General features: G+C 38.8%; 2 protein-coding genes across 4 annotated transcripts in view; one reads left to right on the top strand and one right to left on the bottom strand.

Moving 5' to 3' along the window:
• LOC146520793 (uncharacterized) overlaps nt 1–22,977 on the bottom strand; it is a 122,094-nt gene that overhangs the window by 42,891 nt on the left and 56,226 nt on the right. The gene's annotated exons all lie outside the window — the stretch shown is intronic.
• Nucleotides 6,013–17,076, top strand: LOC146520796 (uncharacterized). Its single transcript, XM_085157379.1, has 4 exons — nt 6,013–6,623; nt 10,662–10,837; nt 12,771–13,614; nt 15,988–17,076. Exons 1-4 carry the CDS (start codon nt 6,491–6,493, stop codon nt 16,734–16,736), a joined length of 1,902 nt encoding a protein of 633 aa, XP_085013505.1. The 5' UTR covers nt 6,013–6,490; the 3' UTR covers nt 16,737–17,076.

Here is a 22,977-nt window from a genome sequence, read left to right as displayed (position 1 = left end):
GATTCTCAGTTTTGTTTTTGTGCTTCTCAATTTTGTTTTTGTGCTTCTCAATTTGATTTTGTGCTTCTCAGTTTTGTTTTTGTGCTTCTCAATTTGATTTTGTGCTTCTCAATTTGATTTCGTGCTTCTCAGTTTTGTTTTTGTGTTTCTCAGTTCTGTTTTTGTGCTTCTTAATTTGATTTTGTGATTCTCAGTTTTGTTTTTGTGCTTCTCAGTTTTGTTTTTGTGTTTCTCAGTTTTGTTTTTGTGCTTCTCAATTTGATTTTGTGCTTCTCAGTTTTGTTTTTGTGCTTCTCAATTTGATTTTGTGATTCTCAGTTTTGTTTTTGTGCTTCTCAGTTTTGTTTTTGTGTTTCTCAGTTCTGTTTTTGTGCTTCTTAATTTGATTTTGTGATTCTCAGTTTTGTTTTTGTCCTTCTCAATTTTGTTTTTGTGCTTCTTAATTTGATTTTGTGCTTCTCAGTTTTGTTTTTGTGCTCCTCAGTTTTGTTTTTGTGCTTCTTGATTTGATTTTGTGATTCTTAATTTGATTTTGTGATTCTCAGTTTTGTTTTTGTGCTTCTCAGTTTTGTTTTTGTGTTTCTCAGTTTTGTTTTTGTGCTTCTCAATTTGATTTTGTGCTTCTCAGTTTTGTTTTTGTGCTTCTCAATTTGATTTTGTGCTTCTCAATTTGATTTCGTGCTTCTCAGTTTTGTTTTTGTGCTTCTCAGTTTTGTTTTTGTGCTTCTTAATTTGATTTTGTGATTCTCAGTTTTGTTTTTGTCCTTCTCAATTTGATGTTGTGCTTCTCAATTTGATTTTGTGCTTCTCAATTTTGTTTTTGTGCTTCTCAATTTTGTTTTTGTGCTTCTCAATTTTGTTTTTGTGCTTCTCAATTTGATTTTGTGCTTCTCAGTTTTGTTTTTGTGCTTCTCAATTTGATTTTGTGCTTCTCAGTTTTGTTTTTGTGCTTCTTAATTTTATTTTGTGCTTCTCAATTTTGTTTTTTTGCTTTTCTTAATTTTGTTTTTGTTCTTCTTAATTTGATTTTGTGATTCTCAGTTTTGTTTTTGTGCTTCTCAGTTTTGTTTTTGTTTCAAAGTTCTGTTTTTGTGCTTCTTAATTTGATTTTGTGATTCTCAGTTTTGTTTTTGTCCTTCTCAATTTGATGTTGTGCTTCTCAATTTGATTTTGTGCTTCTCAATTTTTTTTGTGCTTCTCAATTTGATTTTGTCATTCTCAATTTTGTTTTTGTGCTTCTTAATTTGATTTTGTGATTCTCAGTTTTGTTTTTGTGCTTCTCAGTTTTGTTTTTGTGCTTCTCAATTTGATTTTGTGCTTCTCAATTTTGTTTTTGTGCTTCTCAATTTTATTTTTGTGCTTCTCAATTTTATTTTGTGCTTCTCAATTTTGTTTTTGTACTACTCAGTTTTGTTTTTGTGCTTCTCAGTTTTGTTTTTGTGCTTCTTAATTTGATTTTGTGCTTCTCAATTTGATTTTGTGCTTCTCAATTTTGTTTTTATGTTTCTCAATTTTGTTTTTGTGCTTATTAATTTGATTTTGTGCTTCTCAGTTTTGTTTTTGTGCTTCTCAATTTTGTTTTTGTGATTCTCAGTTTTGTTTTTGTGCTTCTCAGTTTTGTTTTTGTGCTTCTTAATTTGTTTTTGTGCTTCTCAATTTGATTTTGTGCTTCTCAATTTTGTTTTTATGCTTCTCAATTTTGTTTTTGTGCTTCTTAATTTGATTTTGTGCTTCTTAATTTGATTTTGTGATTCTCAGTTTTGTTTTTGTGCTTCTCAGTTTTGTTTTTGTGTTTCTCAGTTCTGTTTTTGTGCTTCTTAATTTGATTTTGTGATTCTCAGTTTTGTTTTTGTCCTTCTCAATTTGATGTTGCGCTTCTCAATTTGATTTTGTGCTTCTCAATTTTGTGTTTGTGCTTCTCAATTTTGTTTTTGTGCTTCTCAATTTTGTTTTTGTGCTTCTTAATTTGATTTTGTGATTCTCAGTTTTGTTTTTTTTGCTTTTCTTAATTTTGTTTTTGTGCTTCTCAATTTTGTTTTTGTGCTTCTCAATTTGATTTTGTGCTTCTCAGTTTTGTTTTTGTGCTTCTTAATTTTATTTTGTGCTTCTCAATTTTGTTTTTTTGCTTTTCTTAATTTTGTTTTTGTTCTTCTTAATTTGATTTTGTGATTCTCAGTTTTGTTTTTGTGCTTCTCAGTTTTGTTTTTGTTTCAAAGTTCTGTTTTTGTGCTTCTTAATTTGATTTTGTGATTCTCAGTTTTGTTTTTGTCCTTCTCAATTTGATGTTGTGCTTCTCAATTTGATTTTGTGCTTCTCAATTTTGTGTTTGTGCATCTCAATTTTGTTTTTGTGCTTCTCAATTTTGTTTTTGTGCTTCTTAATTTGATTTTGTGATTCTCAATTTTGTTTTTGTGCTTCTTAATTTGATTTTGTGATTCTCAGTTTTGTTTTTGTGCTTCTCAGTTTTGTTTTTGTGCTTCTCAATTTGATTTTGTGCTTCTCAAATTTTTTTTGTGCTTCTCAATTTTGTTTTTGTGCTTCTTGATTTGATTTTGTGATTCTTAATTTGATTTTGTGCTTCTCAGTTTTGTTTTTGTGCTTCTCAGTTTTGTTTTTGTGTTTCTCAGTTTTGTTTTTGTGCTTCTCAATTTGATTTTGTGCTTCTCAATTTGATTTTGTGCTTCTCAATTTTGTTTTTGTGCTTCTCAGTTTTGTTTTTGTGCTTCTCAGTTTTGTTTTTGTGCTTCTTAATTTTGTTTTTGTGCTTCTCAATTTTGTTTTTGTGCTTCTCAATTTTGTTTTTGTGCTTCTTAATTTGATTTTGTGTTCTCGGTTTTGTTTTTGTGCTTCTTAATTTGATTTTGTGCTTCTCAGTTTTGTTTTTGTGCTCCTCAGTTTTGTTTATGTGCGTCTTAATTTGTTTTTGTGCTTCTCAAATTTTTTTTGTGCTTCTCAATTTTGTTTTTGTGCTTCTTGATTTGATTTTGTGATTCTTAATTTGATTTTGTGATTCTCAGTTTTGTTTTTGTGCTTCTCAGTTTTGTTTTTGTGTTTCTCAGTTTTGTTTTTGTGCTTCTCAATTTGATTTTGTGCTTCTCAGTTTTGTTTTTGTGCTTCTCAATTTGATTTTGTGCTTCTCAATTTGATTTCGTGCTTCTCAGTTTTGTTTTTGTGCTTCTCAATTTTGTGCTTCTCAATTTGATTTTGTGATTCTCAGGTTTGTTTTTGTGCTTCTCCATTTTGTGCTTCTCAATTTGATTTCGTGATCCTCAGTTTTGATTTTGTGCTTCTCAATTTTGTTTTTGTGCTACTCAGTTTTGTTTTTGTGCTTCTCAGTTTTGTTTTTGTGCTTCTTAATTTGATTTTGTGCTTCTCGATTTGATTTCGTGCTTCTCAATTTGATTTTGTGCTTCTCAATTTGATTTCGTGCTTCTCAGTTTTGTTTTTGTGCTTCTCAGTTTTGTTTTTGTGCTTCTCAGTTTTGTTCTTGTGCTTCTCAGTTTTGTTTTTGTGCTTCTCACTTTTGTTTTTGTGCTTCTTAATTTGATTTTGTGCTTCTCAGTTTTGTTTTTGTGCTTCTCAATTTTGTTTTTGTGATTCTCAGTTTTGTTTTTGTGCTTCTCAGTTTTGTTTTTGTGCTTCTCAGTTTTGTTTTTGTGCTTCTTAGTTTGATTTTGTGATTCTCAGTATTGTTTTTGTGTTTCTCAATTTTGTTGTTGTGTTTAGCAATTTGTTGGTGTGATTTGCACTTCAGGGCCACCGCAATATATATATAAAAATAATAACAAAAGAATGGTGATTGAAATTGTGATTAAGGCTGACCAGTAAGGAAAACTAATGCAAATGTGTGTGTGAAATCTAGGGATGAAAGTTGTGCAAATAAGTGTAAGATAATGATTACTCACCTTTCTTGCCTGTGTCCTCTTCAAGGTTTTTGGGCAAATGTTTCCCTGGGGTCCAGACACCATTTAATGGTTCCGGGAGAGACCATTGGTAAAGAGAGTGTGGTGAAACTTGTTGTGCTTGGGTTTCTGGGTTTTTATAATATTGGGTTTGGTGTAACATTAAAGTGTGAAATATTTATTAATATGTAAATGTGAAATGTATTTATGTGATTATTTATTCTAATTGATATATTGTATACTGTGGTGGAAGGTTGGGATTTAATAACTTACCTGAGACAAAGGAGCTTGCAAAGAAAAGCGTCTGGACTTCTTTAAGTTACTTGAAGACGTTTCACCTCTCATCCGAGAAGCTTCTTCAGTTCTAAGGTCAAATGGTCGAGAGTCCCAGATATAAACCTAGTGGGAGTGTCCCCCCACAGAGGGACAAAAGGACCCCCTGATGATCCTCTAATCGCCTGAGCTAAGGTGTGGAACTGGGTGTGGGTCCCAATCAGCCAGAGTTTCAGGTGAGTTCATTGTGAAACCTGGCCCCACCTTATCATGCGAATTCCTGCGAATTCCTGTTCCACACCCAGTTCCACACCTTAGCTCAGGCGATTAGAGGATCATCAGGGGGTCCTTTTGTCCCTCTGTGGGGGGACACTCCCACTAGGTTTATATCTGGGACTCTCCACCATTTGACCTTAGAACTGAAGAAGCTTCTTGGATGAGAGGTGAAACGTCTTCAAGCAATTTAAAGAAGTCCAGACGCTTTTCTTTGCAAGCTCCTTTGACTACGATGACCTGGATGACTGAGAACCTTCACAGACAACTTACCTGAGAGTTGAATAATGGTTAAGTCTGTGACAGCTGAACATATTTAAGGCTGCCAGTTGTCATTAGAGTGTGGATTTTTGTGCTGTGAAGAAGCTCGACAAGTTAATTGTTGTAAGGAGAGCTGAATAGAAAATAAATACTTTGTTCCACTACACTTGCCTTGGTCCATCTCACTGTGTTTCCAGCCGCTAAGGGCAGCCCTGTTACACTCGGACAAACTCCAAAACACTCAGGACATACATCGCCAGAACCAGACATGTTCTGTCGAGCGACACTGCAGAGGTTCTTGTCCATCCATTTGTGTCCTCACGCGTTGATTATTGTAACGCTCTTCTTTCTGGTCTACCAAAGAAAAGTTTCAGAGGTCTACAGATGGTGCAAAATGCAGCTGCTCGCATTTTAACAAGAACTGGGAAATTTGAGGACATTAGCCCTGTGCTGAGATCTCTTCATTGGCTACCTTGTCAGGTTCTCGTGCTCTCCGATCTCAGGACTCCGGCCTTCTAAAAGTTCATAGAGCCAGAACAAAGACAGTTGGAGAGCTTTTTCTTTTCGTGCCCGTTTCTGTGGAACAACCTCCCTCAAGATATTCGGCAGGCTGCTCTGTGGAGGTTTTTAAAGCTAAGTTGACGACACATTTGTTCACCTTATCCTACAGGTCTTAATTCTGTGGCTTTTAGTTTTTAAATTTTCATTGTTTTTAGCTTGTATTGTGTCTTTTACCTGTATTGCTCTGTATCACTTTTATTTTATTTATCCCTTTAGTTGTGCAGCACTTTGTTTGAAAGCACTTTATAAATAAAATTATTATTATTATTATTATTATTATTATTATTATTATCTCACAGGCCTTGATTAATGACAGCACAATTAGAAAAAGAACAAGAACTTCTCATAATGGACGAGTTGTTCGAGAAAGCCTCGTCTGACTGAAACGGCCATCAGAGAAAAGGTTTACAAAGATCCATCTGAACAAGAACAAGATGTCTTGAAACAAGTTTGATTTCATTACGACATGAAACAGCCAGTGGCATCGTAGGAAACATTAGGTGGCGTAGTGTAAAAGAGGTATGTGGTGTGCAGGGTGCTGTACACAGTAAGACACGAGAGAGAGAGGTATAAGAAAGAGAGTCACAGAGAGAGAGAGAGATTGTAGGTGTGTAAGTCACGGCAGACGTGTGTCCAGCAGAGATACATGACACGAGGCTTAGTCAGTGAGTACATTACTTTAAGTTATAACTGTGTTTTTGCATGTGGCTAATTTTTCAATCTTTGAAATATTATTTTTATTATTGATGATTATTATTATTATTATTATTGAGATATTATTTGTTCCACATGGTAACAAAAGTATTGCTTGGAGAAACGGACCATGACAGTCAATGTTGAATATGCATGCCTCCATATTTGCCTCCATATTTGTACATTGGTTTTCTTGATGTTATAAAGTTGTCTGTGACATTTGGAGCTAGGGCCGATGTAAACACTGGTGTGCACTCTATAATGTTGTTGTTAACCTTTAATTTAACTGTACTCACTTACATCGCCAACACTTTGTCTTGTAAACCCGTCTAAATGTGTTTTTTCTTCGTTCCAACTGGACCGTTTCTCTCGTCCCTGTCAGCGTCGGCTCTTATCGAGCGCCATAGGAAATCCATCAGCGTGCGTCACCTCTGCACCCTGTAACCCAAGGGACATACGCCGCTGCTTTTCCTGCTGTCACTTTTCTCGTCGATGCCCACCCTTTCCCCCCTCGCACCCCACCCATCATGGATTTGATGGATGTAGACGGGGGCCGTGGCTGTGGAGGAAAAAACTGCGGCCTTACGTCCGGCTTCCCGGAGGACTGCTCCAACCAAGAGTGCCACTGGGAGGAACCTATGTTTGGATTGATTGAATTAGGTGAGTAAACACAAAAATAAAAACCTGCAGCAGCTTGCAAATCTTTCTCTTTAGAAAGAAAAAGAACAAATTGTTTATTGAAGGAAATTGTGGTATCTGAATATTTCAAAGTCATATTTTCTCTTGGTGTTAAAGTAGTTTGGGTGTATGATGCTGTTTTCAGGGTGATGCTGCTCGATTCACTCCAGAAACTTGAATTGCTCTGTACATGTGGTTTTAGGCTAAATAAAAGGATTGATTTCATGAGTTGTGCAACTCACATCTAAGCAACTCATCAGCAGTGATTGTGTTGTGAGATGTTCGTGCAAGCTTGCATGGTTACATGTCCCTGTTAGTTAAATTTGTCAATATCAGTAGTAAAATTTATCTGATGTAAACATGGCACAAGGCACTGAAATCTAATGCCAGAGGCTCGTTGGCTTATCTTAACATATAGGGTTTCTTTTTCTTTTCTTCTTCTTTTGTTTATTAGCTAGCACTCTCCATTTCCACTTTTTGTGTCCAGAGCGTATATAAACGTGTATATAACAAGAAACACCGCACGTGGTTATTGAAGTTGTGTTTTGAAAGCTCAAGCTGATGTTTTAAATCCAGACTTTACAAGCCTGACCTGAATGTAAGTCTGAGGGACACTGCCTTATCCAGGCTGCAGTGTTGCCAACTCCTCATTAAGGAAAATCGCTATTGGCTTAATGCTAAATGATGTCATCACCTAATTTGCATAATTGGTCATGCTAATGTCATTGTAACCTACGTTGTAGAGAAAAATAACATCGTGGAAGAGACATGAGTGAGTAAAAAATGCATTTAGAATTTATTTAAACTACAAATTAAATTTCTTTTAGCAATTATTGTTTTTTTAATGTCACAATTCTAACCCTGCTCCTTTATCCGGGCTTGGACTGGCTGTGATTCGAAATAGGCGCTCTGGTGGAGTTACTCTGTGTGTCTGTTTATTAGTAGTTTTAAACCTTGTGATCCACAAAACAACATAACAGTAAAAGAAGAACTGCCTGCGGGAGCAGCGGCTTCGCTCATGTGCGATTCATTTGCAGTTTGGATGCATAGGGGTGAACGTCTCCTGCTGGGGGAGGACTATCCTCCGCCCGTGAGCGCTTTGGCTTATTTTCTCCTTGTATGCAGTCAGTGATAAGGAAAGGGGGGCAACTCTTCTAGAAAAAAAAAAGGTCTGACTCTAACGACGTCCTTATTAGAGTCAGAAGCCTTTCCAGGTATTTCACAAGTTGCTAGCCTGTGAAGCCTGTGTTTCCAGGCAGATCCACCCTGCATTCTCCTTATATCAAGCAGGCAGCGTGGTAATATGAGGATATGATTCTAGCTACACTCTTTGTCTAGTATCTGGAAATGTTGATCTTTTTTATTATCTGTGCTGAAAATGCATGTCCACCTTTATGTACAGTCTATGGTTGATGCTAAGCTAAGCTAACCAGCTGCTGGCTATAGTTTCATTGAATTATCTGTAAAGAAATCTATACAATATGTAAAAATACACACACACACACACACATACACACGCATATATACATATATACAGGGGTGCACATAAGTGGTCCGCAGGTGCATGTCAAAATAAAGCATGCGCTGTCAAAATAAAAGACGACGCGCGTTTGCGTACATTAGATTTTCTGGAGGAGGACAGACATTTATTTAGAACTATTAAAGATGTCGAAGAAGCAAGTTCCTTTACGTTGGTGTTCCTCCACCTACAAAGTAATGTCAGAAAAAGTCCGAACCACAAAAGAAGCGTGTATTCTCAGAAAAGTGGTTGCAGGAGGTGAGCTGTCTTCAAACAAATGATGAATGCCCAGAGATGTGGTGCAGAATGTGCACTCTAGCTGACAACTTCTTATCTGGTGCGCGTTTTTTATTTTGACAGCGCATGCGCACCTGCGGACCACTTATGTGCACCCCTGTATATATGTATATGTATGTATGTATATCTATCTATCTATCTATCTATCTATCTATCTATCTATCTATCTATCTATCTATATTTCATATATATTGTCTATATATCTCTATCTATATATCTATAGATAGAGATATATATAGATATCTATATATCTATATATATATATATATATATATATATATATATATATATATATATATATATATATATATATATATATCTATATATCTATATATATAGATAGATATATATAGATATAGATATATATAGACAATATATATGAAATATATATATATATATATATATATATATATATATATATATATATATATATATATTTCATATATATTGTCTATATACAGTGGGGCAAAAAAGTATTTAGTCAGCCACCGATTGTGCAAGTTCCCCCACTTAAAATGATGACAGAGGTCAGTAATTTGCACCAGAGGTACACTTCAACTGTGAGAGACAGAATGTGAAAAAAAAATCCATGAATTCACATGGTAGGATTTGTAAAGAATTTATTCGTAAATCAGGGTGGAAAATAAGTATTTGGTCACCTCAAACAAGGAAAATCCCTGGCTCTCAAAGACCTGTAACGTCTTCTGTAAGAAGCTTTTCTGTCCCCCACTCGTTACCTGTATGAATGGCACCTGTTTGACCTCATCATCTGTATAAAAGACACCTGTCCACAGCCTCAACCAGTCAGACTCCAAACTCCGCCATGGCCAAGACCAAAGAGCTTTCGAAGGACACCAGGAAAAGAATTGTAGACCTGCACCAGACTGGGAAGAGTGAATCTACAATAGGCAAGCAGCTTGGTGTGAAAAAATCAACTGTGGGAGCAATCATCAGAAAATGGAAGACATACAAGACCACTGATAATCTCCCTCGATCTGGGGCTCCACGCAAGATCTCATCCCGTGGGGTCAAAATGATCATGAGAACGGTGAGCAAAGATCCCAGAACCACACGGGGGGACCTGGTGAATGACCTGCAGAGAGCTGGGACCAAAGTAACAAAGGTCACCATCAGTAACACACTACAACGGCAGGGAATCAAATCCTGCAGTGCCAGACGTGTTCCGCTGCTGAAGCCAGTGCATGTCCAGGCCCGTCTGAAGTTTGCCAGAGAGCACATGGATGATACAGCAGAGGATTGGGAGAATGTCATGTGGTCAGATGAAACCAAAGTAGAACTTTTTGGTATAAACTCAACTCGTCGTGTTTGGAGGAAGAAGAATACTGAGTTGCATCCCAAGAACACCATACCTACTGTGAAGCATGGGGGTGGAAACATCATGCTATGGGGCTGTTTTTCTGCCAAGGGGACAGGACGACTGATCCGTGTTAAGGACAGAATGAATGGGGCCAAGTATCGTGAGATTTTGAGCCAAAACCTCCTTCCATCAGTGAGAACTTTGAAGATGAAACGAGGCTGGGTCTTCCAACATGACAATGATCCAAAACACACCGCCCGGGCAACAAAGGAGTGGCTCCGTAAGAAGCATTTGAAAGTCCTGGAGTGGCCTAGCCAGTCTCCAGACCTCAACCCCATAGAAAATCTGTGGCGGGAGTTGAAAGTCCGTGTTGCTCGGCGACAGCCCCAAAACATCACTGCTCTTGAGAAGATCTGCATGGAGGAATGGGCCAAAATACCAGCTACTGTGTGTGCAAACCTGGTAAAGACCTATAGTAAACGTTTGACCTCTGTTATTGCCAACAAAGGTTATGTTACAAAGTATTGAGTTGTATTTTTGTTATTGACCAAATACTTATTTTCCACCCTGATTTACGAATAAATTCTTTACAAATCCTACCATGTGAATTCATGGATTTTTTTTTCACATTCTGTCTCTCACAGTTGAAGTGTACCTCTGGTGCAAATTACTGACCTCTGTCATCATTTTAAGTGGGGGAACTTGCACAATCGGTGGCTGACTAAATACTTTTTTGCCCCACTGTATATCTATATCTATCTATCTATCTATATATATATATATATATATATATATATATATATATATATGTATATATGTGAGGAAGATAGATGGAAACAGATCAAATTGAGATCTGATAAAAACAGATAATTATTTCTTCTTGCAGTGTGCGTGACTGTGATTTACACCCCTCTGATGTTATTTGGCCTCCTGGGAAATATACTAACAATTTTGGTGGTTTGGCTGCGTCCACACATGAGAACCTCCACCTACCTCTACCTGAGCAGCATGGCTGTTAGTGATCTGCTGATACTCCTGCTGCTGCCTCTGGATTTATATAAGGTATCTACTGACACAGTGCATATTTTGTAATGCATGCTTACTTTACTTTGGCCTGAACACCAGACCTGCAGCCACGTTGTGGCACTAAGCAACCAGATCATGATGTTAGTTAGGTTTAGTCGAGTCACAGAAAATCACTCCATTGGGCGAACAAAGCAGGCACAATAGATCTGCTTCCTGTTTGTGTTTTCTAGTAATTGTTTAAAGATGTTATTGTTGCCTTCCCCTCAGGGGGACCCCTGCCTCTAAATTAAATTTTGTTACATTGAAAGCTCGTGTCACACTTGTAGCCATCTTAAATCACTCTTCTATCGCGGGCCTGGCACAATCGCTTTAAGTATGTGGATAAATAAACAATAATAAAGTCATATTTTTGTTAGTTGCATGGGGTTTTATCATGTTTCTTGTGCAGCGTAACTTAATTAACACAAGCGAAGACAGGTCTGGCCTTTGATTCTGTAAGACGCCAAGAGCTTGAAGAACAAACGTTACAACTAACCCATATTTTGCCACAATAATAAAGAGCCCTAATACGTTTTTTATTTTTTCTTTCATATATATTGTCAGAATGGCAGACGCTCAGTAAAACATGGTTTACATAGTAGGGGTGGGGGAAAAAATGGATACTGTGTAACATCGTGATATTTTGTTTGCTAATAATGTATCGATACAGGGACAGCAGAAATCGATATTTTGTTACAAAAAAGGTTTTTGTGCTCTGACTTCAGAGCATGTTGATCCTTTTTCTGAGCAAGAATCCTGACATTCCTTCACTGTCCAAATGTGTTTAACTTTTAACAGCAATAAACATGACAGTTTACTTATTTTAATTTAAGACATGTTTTATTTTAATTAAGTTTAAAACTTTTTTATTTAATGTAAAATTATATTTTGTTTTAATTTACTTTCAATTTCTTCAGTTGCTGAAGGGGCTGCATAGTTTTCATAAACTGCATAGTTCAGAATAGCTATAATTGTACCAGATGGTTGTTCAGTTAAGTTGGACTAGACTGTAATACAAACCGTTCAGTTTGTCAACAATAAAACTGAAATGAGAGAAAGACTGAGTGTGAGACTTTGATATTAGATAAAATGAATATTGATAAAGTTTACCTTTATGTACAGAATCTGAATATCGCAAAATATTTTTAAAAATTGCAATAATATTGTATCGTGGGATGTATGGTGATTCCCACCTCTATTACATAGCGAGGTCTGTGTACGTACAAACACAAAGACAGGCTTCAGACTGAGCTGAACACTGAATTTCAGACAGTTTCTTTGTACTCGTCTTCTTCATGAAATTTTATTTATATAGCGCCAAATCACAGCAACAGGTGCCTCAAGGTGCTTTATATTGTAATGTAAAGATCCTACAGTGGAGAAAATGGAGACAACCCTAAAAATCAGACAACCCTCTATGAGCACACAAGTTTGGTGCTAGTAGGAAGGAAAAAGTCCCTTATAACAGGAAAGAAACCTCCTGCAGGAGCTGGCTCAGGGAGGAGTGGCCATCTACTGTGACTGGTTGGGGACGATGGGAGGAAGGCAGCACTCTGTATAATTTCATAAAGAGAAGATATCTTTAAAATAGTCATCTGAAGCATACAGCCAATCAACAGATGTGCCGACAGGAAGGGTGGCATTAAAGGAGCTAAAAGCTCAGTTGTGTGTGGAGTTTGCATGTTCTCGTGTGCCTGTGGGGGTTCGCTCTGGTTAGGTGGGCACTGACTGAAAACGATACCTTTTGTCTTGATAAGTAGAAAATTATGATTTTCTTATAATAAAGTAGTTTTCAGTGTTCATTTAAACTAAGCAGCTGAGTCAATATTAAATACTTGTTCTTATCTGAGTTGACATGCTCACATATTCTTTACAGGTTAAAAAAGTATAAAATGCAATCAGAGGAAAATAATTGTTCTGTGTCTCCAAGCTCTGGAGGCCCCGGCCCTGGCCCCTGGGAGACCTCGCCTGTAAGCTGACTATGTTCCTCTCAGAGTGCTGCACTTTCTGCACCATCCTCCACATCACCTTCCTCTCCCTGGAGAGGTACCTGGCAGTCTGCTGGCCGATCACAGCCAAGACAGTAGTGACACGGCGCAGAACCCGGGCCATCATAGGCTGCCTCTGGCTGAGTGCGGCTGTGAGTGCCGCACCAGTGCTGGTCATGGTTGGAGTGGAGGACGTTGGACGAGAAGACCTCGGGCTCATCCAATGGAAAGAAGACGGGGGGTGGACAGGCAGGGAAGGAGATCAGGGAGGGTTTACGATGGGTGGAGGAGAGAAAGAAAGCAGACATGTGGATGGAGGTCTAGAGGGAATAAAGTGGGGTGAAAAAGAGACAAAGAGTTTGGAGGAACGAGTTGGTGAACTGAAATGGATCGGAGAAAAAGTGCAGACCGAAACAGCAGAAGTAGATAACAGGCCACCGGAAGACAAAGGTGAAAGGAAACATGACAAACATACAGTTGAACATCGAAGGGAGGGAGACGGAAAGATGGGATTTGAGGGAGAGCAGCAAAACAAAAAGGAAGACGAGGGAGGAGGAAGCTCCGATGAAGGCCGCGGGGGAGAGACTGACAAGAGAGAGTGCCGCTGTACACATTTTGCCATCTCCTCTGGCCTGTTGTCAGCCATGATGATTCTCTCCAATTTGTATTTCTTGGTACCGCTCTGCATTCTGGGAGTGGTGTATAGTCTGATTGGGCGCACACTGTGGCTCCGCCCAAAAAGCAGCCGTAGAGACCAGAGTCACAGGAACACTGTCAAAATGCTGGGTGAGGACACACACACACACACACACACTGTGCTTTATATCGTGTTATATCTTTGTGGTTACATATAATTGACATAATGTATTCCCGAGCCACCTTAGCCATCAAAAATGAATGCCTAAACTTAACCATAACCTAACAGTAACCCTGACACTAAAACCATATTTTGAGCCTCAAAAATACCTTCAAACTTTTAGGGACGTGGAGTTTATCCCCATAAAGGCTGTTGGTTCCCACAAGCATACTTCCAATTTTTGGTCCCCACAAAGATATGTAAACACACACACACACACACACACACACACACATACACACACACATGTTTTTTTGTTTTGGGGGTGGGGGGGGGGAATATTCAAGCAGTTTTTTTTTTGTTTTTTTTACATTAAGTTGGTACAGTTGTTGATAGGTTAGTTCAGCGGTCCCCAACCCCCGGGCCTCGGACCGGTATCGGTCCGTGAGTCGTTTGGTACCGGGCCGCGAGAGTTGAGGCTCAGGTGTGAAATGTATAGTTTTCAGGGTTTTTATCGGTTTTCAGCGTTATTTTGTTATCGTTTTTATCGTTAACTCGGTTTTCCTGGGTCTTTTCACGTGTGTTATGAATAAATCTTCTTTTTTTCGGTACCGGTACTAGTTTTATTTTGTTGTATTTATCCGCGACACCTTAACCCTTTAAGACCTACCATAGAACCAAGTCCACCAGAGCTTATATTATATGTTTACATGCTGTGGAGCCATTTTTGGGAGCATTTCAAGTTGCTATACATCAATACAACCATTATAGCCTAAATTTTAATAATATGTATGCATTAAGTGCATAGTAATTACATAAATTGCAAAAAGGTGCAATAAAGTACAAAAAAAATTGAAAATTGTTTTTGTTTTTTTAACATATATTTCTAGTTAGAGAAATTTAAGAGGCTTATCCCTCAAAACTGTAAATACAAAAAAGTCGCACAAAATAGTTTCCCACCACAGGAAATTTATTTTGAGTGTCTTCATAGTTTTATTTTTGAAATACACCAATTTTTATATACTGCAGGAAAAACGAAAATAAATATTATAGTGCAAATTTGCAAAAAAGCAGCATATGCATCAAAATAAACTATTTCCAGCAGTGCAATATGAGTCCTAAGCATCCCAGAAACCACACAGAAAGTCATAAAGTCAAAGATAACTTTTAAAAACACCAGTATAGGCTCATCAGGCCCTGATGGTAAAAAACTACATTTCCGCGAAAATGACGTCACTTGACGGGCAGGTCATGGCGGACATGCAATAGTTTGCGCTGATGGACGCAGGAAGTGTTATGAACAGCTGATCGGATCGGTAAAGCGTGTTTCTGGAATATTATGTTTTTGTTGCTGCAAGTGCTTTTTATGCAGTTTTTGCAAAGCTATATGTGGAAGGAAACTGTGACCGAGGACAAGCTGATGGCATAAGATGTAAGTACAACTCCTCTGGTTTCATATGCAAAAGAAATTATTGCACTAGCTCACGTGGTTGCAGAGCTACAGGGATTTAAAAATAGTTACGCAAAACAGAGCGTGCCTGCTCTGACCGGTTTTAAAGGGTTAAAGGCCGGTGTGTGAAAATATTGTCGGGCATAAACCGGTCCGTGGCGCAAAAACAGTTGGGGACCGCTGGGTTAGTTAGTTCTTGGAAGCCTATCCGTCACGGAGCGGTATAGAAACAGCTTGATACAGAATGTAACCAAAAGCTCACAAACATCCAAAGAAGAGTGTAGGAGCCATTCTTGGGTTAATACCTTATGTGGTCACTAGAGGTCACCTTTTTCTGTTTTGATTATGTAAAGGTATTTAAGGTAGACGCACGTAATCGGCGTCAGGTGTGTCATTAATTGTAAGATGGCAAACAGTTTGTGACCGTTGCGCTGTTATGTGAAGTTGATATGGAATAAAGACCAAAAAGGAGAAGATACATACTGCTGGATTTATTGGACTGTTTACTTAATTCATGCATACCAGTGACATCGCGTCACCCCCCGTTAACGACCACCTCAGTGGCTTCAAGCGTAGGCTTAGCCTCTACAAAGAGCTTTCAAAAAGCCTGGAGAACTATTCCTGAAGACTGCTTCAAGAAATTATAGGAAAGCTGTCTGAGACAGTTCATAAAGGCAGTCATACCTAATACTGACTCAGACGCTCATTCGACCTGTATTTCCATGTATGTCTGTACATGGTTACATTAATGGCTGTGCCTATTTTCCATTTTTTTAAACAACATATAAAAAAACTGAGGGGTGGGCAAAGACGTTTGCATAGTGTAGTCCATGTAGTCCATGCCGTGATTGGTCAGGACTTGATCTAGAACGTTGGCGGTTCTGACTTAATGTTATCATCTTTTTTTCTTCAGGAGTGATCGTCTTGGCGTTCGTCTTGTGTTGGCTGCCGTTCCATGTTGGTCGAACCATCTTTTCTCTTTCTCTGGGCACTGGGACTGAGAGACAGGAAACTTACCTGGACACTAACTCCCAGTCAGACACTATCACGCATCCGGATGTCAGCATGGACAGAAAAGATGTCACCATGCCCACTGTTACTAACCCACCCAGCCACTTAGACTTGCACTCTCATATCATGTCACACACAAAAGGGCGACATGAAAAGACTGACATACATAATGGACACACTCAAAATAAAACTGTTTCGGCTCATGTTATTAATACACAACCAGACAATAGAAACACACATAACCAACTGCAAAGAAGCACAAACACAATCACACACAGCCTGCAAAGTAAGCTATCAATTACCATAAAGTCACAACATGACAAACCTGAAACAGCACCTCCCATCCCCACGACTGCATATTCTGCAGCATCTACAGAGCTCTGCTATGACCACGCCTACAACGACACAGTCTTCAGCGACACACACCCACCCCCTGACACACACTTGTACTTTTTATATTATCTGTCTCAGTATTTTAATCTTGTGTCCTCCGTGCTCTTCTACCTCAGTGCCGCCGTCAATCCTTTATTGTACAACCTAATGTCTGCCAGATACAGACACGCTGTACGCAGCCTCACACACACACAGTCTCACGCACAAGCTCGTCGCATGCACACGCTCACCGTGCACCACTCCACAACCACTTTGTAATGGCACAAAACAAATGTATGCGCCCACTGCAAGCAAAAAAGAGGAAACAATCAAACAAACCTCAATTTCTTTTCATTACAATGTGGTCCTGTACCACAAATTGAGAATGTCGACGTTTATTAATAAAAAATATTTTAGGCATGAATTAAAAAAGACATATTAATGCTTGTGGCTCAATATAGACCAAGTAGTTTTAATTCTTTATGTAATTTATGTATAAGAAAACCTCCACATGAACTCCATATACTGGGCAAAAATATTGTGAATGGAATTTCATCAGTACATGGAATAGTTCATGCAATAATGCACAGGCTAAAACACATAGTCCAGTTTTAGCCTGTGCATTTGTTTCACCCCAAAAAAATCTATGCACAATGAAAATACGCTAAGTCTTTTATTTTGTCTAAATATGAGTGATGCTAATTCAGTTAGACTTTTGGGCTAGATTTTTATATCCAGAGTCCGCTCGCATAGACTTTAGCCAAAGTCCAAATAAGCTGTGTCCAAATTCAGAGGCCGCATTTGTAGACCGATGACATCACAGCCAGGCGACGAAAGCTGCCCAAATTCGAAGACTCCGACAAATGCGTCCTTCATTTCCCCAGATTTGAAGGATGGGTCAGGTGTATCCTTCGTGGCCCGACCTATCCCAGAATTCATAGCGCAGCCAATTCCAGTCATCATCCATCAACGGAGGCAGCTACTTAGTTTTAATATTCCTCTTTCTGGGTCACAAAATAAACTTTTAAGATATTTTCAGGGAGAATGTAGCTGAGTAAACTTCAAATATCTGCTCAGTTTATCAAGACATCGCATATTTGCAAAAGCGCTCTGACGTTGTCTGTTACCCACCAGCTCAATAGCTTGCTGGGGTTCAAGGCTCACTAGAGCAGGCGGGAACATCGTTTTCAGACCCCGCGGTTTTACACTACTCAGGTTAAACATGATATATAAGTCACTTAGATAACTTAAAAATGTTATTATTTGGCTGTTTTCAGTATTTTATTTGTTCCTGAGTAAATCGGTTTGGCTGAGATTAAAGTTATAGTTTTTACACAGCTGAATAAACGTCAAACAGAAAACTGATTAAACAGAAGTGTATTCTTAACATCTTGTCACTACCCGATCGTACCGGAAACCCGATCGGTACCCCGCATGCGTGAAAGGTGTCTACTTCCGGTCGAAGCATTTTACGATAGTTACGGGTCAGAGCATCTGTTAAGATGTTAAGAATAACAAGTATCTCTTAAAATGTTTCCGATAATGAAACATTTCAATATAATGTAGACAAAAACAAAAAAAATTAAAAGATAGTGACGGATCAGAACTCCCGATACTTACTGCGCATGTGCAAAGTCGGACCATACAAATCGGGTCTACCTGATCCGTACCGCGCATGTGCACGGGTTTTCTTCTTCTTCTGTTCGTTTAATGGCAGTTTACTCCCCAGTGTACGAGGATACCGCCACCTGCTGACCGAGCGAATTAACCCTATTGTAAACTGAATTAGCGTCATTACAAACACATGTTAAATTTGATTTAGTGATAGTCGAGTGTGTTTATGCTTGTCTGTGTGGAGAGGATTGTTGGAATAGTGATGATAATGTCCGCTATCACTGTCAATTGCCAGTAAACACTTAATCTGGCTGATGAATCTTCACGTGACACATTGCTAATATTATTAACTTTGTAATTAGGCGCCATTCTTCTTGTTTTACGCCGCTGTTGTTCAATCGGGGAACGCTCTCTGTTGAGGAGAAAAGCAAAAATTTGTTTGTATACGGATTATCCATTGTTTAAATGTCCTTTCTGCTGTTGAGAAATGCTAGGAGCTAACTGGCCGCTAACCTTGTCATTCAAATATACTGAATGTCGCAATGTTGGCAAAGAGAGGAAGTGACGTAAGATTTGCACATGCGGGGTACCGATCGGGTTTCCGGTACGGATCGGGTAGCGACACCATCCTTCAAATCTGGGAAAATGAAGGGTGCATTTCTGGGTCGGAGTCTTCCAATTTGGACAGCCTTCGTCGTGTTGCTGTAACGTAATTGGCCTGCTAATGCGGTCACAGGAGGATGCAGTTCCTGAATTTGGACACAGCTTCTTCTTCTTCGGGGTTTAACGGCAGCTGGCATCTGTGTACATGCAGTGCTGCCATCTTCTGTTTTCTTTTGTTTCCACTGTACCACCATCTTTGCTGATGTGAAATAATCCCCAGTAGTTCTATTAGGGATATTTGAGTGTCATGTCTCCTCTGTCATTTCTGTTAGTCTTATTGATTAATAATTATGTTTGTTTTTTTCTCCCACAGTCAACAATTATATTGACTATTTGTATGATCACAACCGCGGTACGTCTGTTTGGTGTGCAAAGACTTATTATTATTAAATGTAAGAAACATGTTAATCTTATTTATGTTCATCCACTTGTAAATTAAATTGGTGTCACTGTGTGTCACATGATGAGCTTATTTGCTATTTGTCTATGAACTACAGACTGTAGCTGTAGTCCATAATGTCATCATATTTTCTCAGTGGCTGAATAACTCAGCAGGTTAAGAGCTGAACTAGCAATAAGAAGTCATAATTTTGAGACTTGGGTTTCTGTTATATAACTGCATCATAGGTGAACCAGCATGATTCAGCGTCATGCTCGATATAACTGGACTTTAGGCTCCATCGCTATGTACCATTCAAACCAAAGGCGGGCAATTAATTTTCCCGAGGTGCTCCTGGGACTGTTGTAGAGTGCTGCACCAATAAGCCGAACTCAGTTTCGTATAATATTACTTTCATCTCCATAATACATAAATTATTATTATATAAAACTGCCAATGGTAAGAGTGGATGCTGTAGGGAATGAAAATATGAAACAGGCATTGTAAAAATGCAAACATTTTATCACCATTTAATCAAATCCAGAAAAACAACTGTAAACAAAATGTCTCAATCATCAAGGTAAGTAAATCTCCAAAAGTTGATTCTGTTCATCTGGACGTTTCTCCCACTGAAAACGCTACGTCCAGAGAACTGTAAACAAAATGTGCATGTTTGAAGTGCTGTTGCAACTTTGCATTTAGTTTTTTAGTTTACCTGGTATTTTTCAGTTATTTCTTTCTTGTTAAGTGAAGAAATACTTGCCTGTTTTAGGCTTGAATAAGTGCAACAAGAGGTGGAAATACAATGGACACTGGACAGGTGATCCTCACCGAGAGAGAGGATCTGTACCTGGACTTGTGAAATTTTATAAGTAAGAATATTTGTTCACATGTGAAGGTAGATCCAAAGACAGCCAACATCTGCTGAGCACGTCTCCTTATATGTGCAAAGTTCTTTTCTTTGAGAAAATCCAGCCGTTATCCTGACTTGGAAGTGCAGAAAGCACTGGACCAGGAACCGTTAGACGGGAAGGAAACAGAAGTAGAAAGGTGAGACACTAAGCTGACTTTCCAGCACAACCTCACGTGTCTGAATTTACAGTTATCTTTTCATTTTGACAGACTGTATTAACACAATTGATCTAAAATCAGACAAAAAACATAAAATCAGAGTAGAAAAAGTTATAATTTTTACTGTAACAACCACAAACATGTTTAATGAATCATATTTCATAACTTTAAATGTTTTAAAGTTTAAAATCTTATGCACAGGTTTTGCAAACAACAAAGTTATTTACAGCCATTTACCTTTTACCCTTTTTTTTAAATTAACCATTTCAAACTATTTACAGAACAATCAGCTGTTCTTCAATAAGATGCCACAAATTATTTGTGCCACTCTAAAAATGTCTGTCCATTATAAAGGAAACATCACAGCCTGATACCTGCAGGTCTGACAGCAGCAGGTGTGTCACTCCTGTTTCTACCTGGAGACAGCAGTCGCCTATATCCACAACACACTAACTACACAAGACAACACATTAACTAAACACTCCAAACACGCTAAACGTCACAAATCTCTTTTTCCACCAACACGAACGGGCTGTTTTTGTTTTGTTTGCAGAGAGGTCTCGCTGTGCTGTCCTTAGACAGTAAACGTGACGAAACTATTCAGGAACAAACAGGCGTATATATTGTTCATCATGACTCTGGTTTTACGTGGCATATCAACACAATTTACTGTAAAAACTGGCATATATCACCTTGTTGCTTTATCATCTTAAAGTGGTCATGTGATTGGGTTACCACGACTACTTTATTCTTCCTCAGTCAAACAGCAGCACTCATTTTGGCCCCTGAGCTCCAGGTGTTGTGCCAAAAAGTGATCGTCTGCCAGGCAGTGATTGCTGCCTGCGGGAGCGCGCAGCTGCTTAAAGCTGCAGCTCCCAGATTACTTAAAGCTACTTCTGTGCAACTGATATAAGATGCGGTAACCTGAACACAGCTTCAACTGTCTGTTTGTTGAAAAATAGTTACGCGACCGCATTTTTTGTTAGTAATGGTAATGTCGTTGTAACGATTGCAATAATAATTAGTTACATTACTCGTTACTGAAAAAAGTAACGCCGTTAGTAAAGCCATTACCTGCTATTAGGGATGCACCGATACCACTTTTTTGGAAACGAGTACGAGTACTTGCATTTCAGTACTCACCGATACCGAGTACTTCATAAAAACATGATTTAAATTTGCAGGTAACAGCTTTAGTCCTATAATTTAACAGAAAAACAACAACAAGGGACTAGTTTGGAATTAAGAACATTTATTTAAAATGAAAAGCATGTTGTATGCAACATATTACAGAATAAATAATTATAAAAAACAAAATTTAATTTTAAATTTGTTCGTCTGTTTCTCTGTTTAGAAGTCTCACTAGCACAGTCACAGCTGGGATGACATCACAGGCTAGTGCGTCGTAGCTGCTCACTTTTTTAGTTAGTTCCTCAAAGGGGGCGAGGATGGCAACAGTCGTCTCCATAAGAGCCCATTGGTGAGCGGTGAGATAGTCGGGGAGCTCGTGCTCGGACACGCCCAGCACTCGCTTTTGCTCAATGAGGGACTGGAGCATGTAATACGTGCTGTTCCAGCGCGTCTGTACGTCCTGCTGCAGTCTCTTTATTGGCTGGTTGAGCTGTCCCTGAATGTCCTCGAGGCGGGAGTAGGCTAAGGCAGAGTGTTTAAAATGCCCAACTATTTTCCGTCCCACTGCTATAGCATCAGCTATGCTCCTCTGTGCTAATAAGCGTGGGTAAATAAGCGTGGGTAAACTCTTTGTACTCGTTGTCGTGTTGGGATTTTAGGTGCTTGATTAAATTACTTGTGTTAAATGCGCTACCTTTAGAGCCTCCTCTGGACAATTTCACTGAGCACAATTTGCAGTCCGCCTTTGTTTTCGCGTCTTCCTTCACTTTGAAATAGTTACACACGGCTGACTTGTCTCGCCTGCCCTTCTCTCAGCTCTGAGCTGCAGCCGGGGCCTGGGGGCGGGCACTCAGGGCCTGGGGGCGGGCACTCGGGGCCTGGGGGCGGGCACTCGGCACCTGTGATTAACCCCTTACATGCCGCTCAAACATAGACAGGTCTCAGACCGTGGTATCGGTCCCCGGTATCGGTGGACTTTTAACGAGTACGAGTACTTTAGAAAATGTGGTATCGAGGCCGATACCCGATACCAGTATCGGTATCGGTGCATCCTACCTGTAACGCTGTTATTCCCATCACTGGGAACAACTCAAATCTTCTGGGAAAAACTGCAAAATGTTGCTGGGGAAAAGTACATCTGGAATAAGCTGGCTACCCTGCAACCATCAACAGATTTCAGTTAAGCAGAAGAAAATCAAAATCAAAAAATAAATGTAATCGTTCAAGCGTGAATGTGAAAACTTAAATCTGAGTTACTCAAGTCCAGTACGTCTTTTTATATATATTTACTATTTGGATCATTGTTTTATATTACTTTAGCTTAGCAGCTAATAAACACAGATGTGACAAGCATGGCTAAGTAATTAGCTTAGCATTTGGATCTCCAGCATACACAGGCAGACAGAAAAAGCCGGTTATTGATGCATTACTAGCATAAGTTTAGGACTAAAACATATTTTATCTGTTAATAGTATTGAATTTAAGATCCTCAGGCATTTTTTAATGTGACACCTATCTTCTTATCTGTTTAAGAAACTTACCATCAGCAGCTAATCTAAGAGTTAGCCTCCAGTGATGTTTGCTGCTTAAATGTGTGTGTTTTAGCTCAGTGTGTGTTTGCAACATATACAATGCTATACCATTTTACACCACCAGGTGTAA

Source organism: Neolamprologus multifasciatus, chromosome 4 (assembly GCF_963576455.1).
Source record: "Neolamprologus multifasciatus chromosome 4, fNeoMul1.2, whole genome shotgun sequence".
NCBI lineage: Eukaryota > Metazoa > Chordata > Actinopteri > Cichliformes > Cichlidae > Neolamprologus > Neolamprologus multifasciatus.
This window is presented reverse-complemented; position numbering and strand designations above follow the sequence as displayed.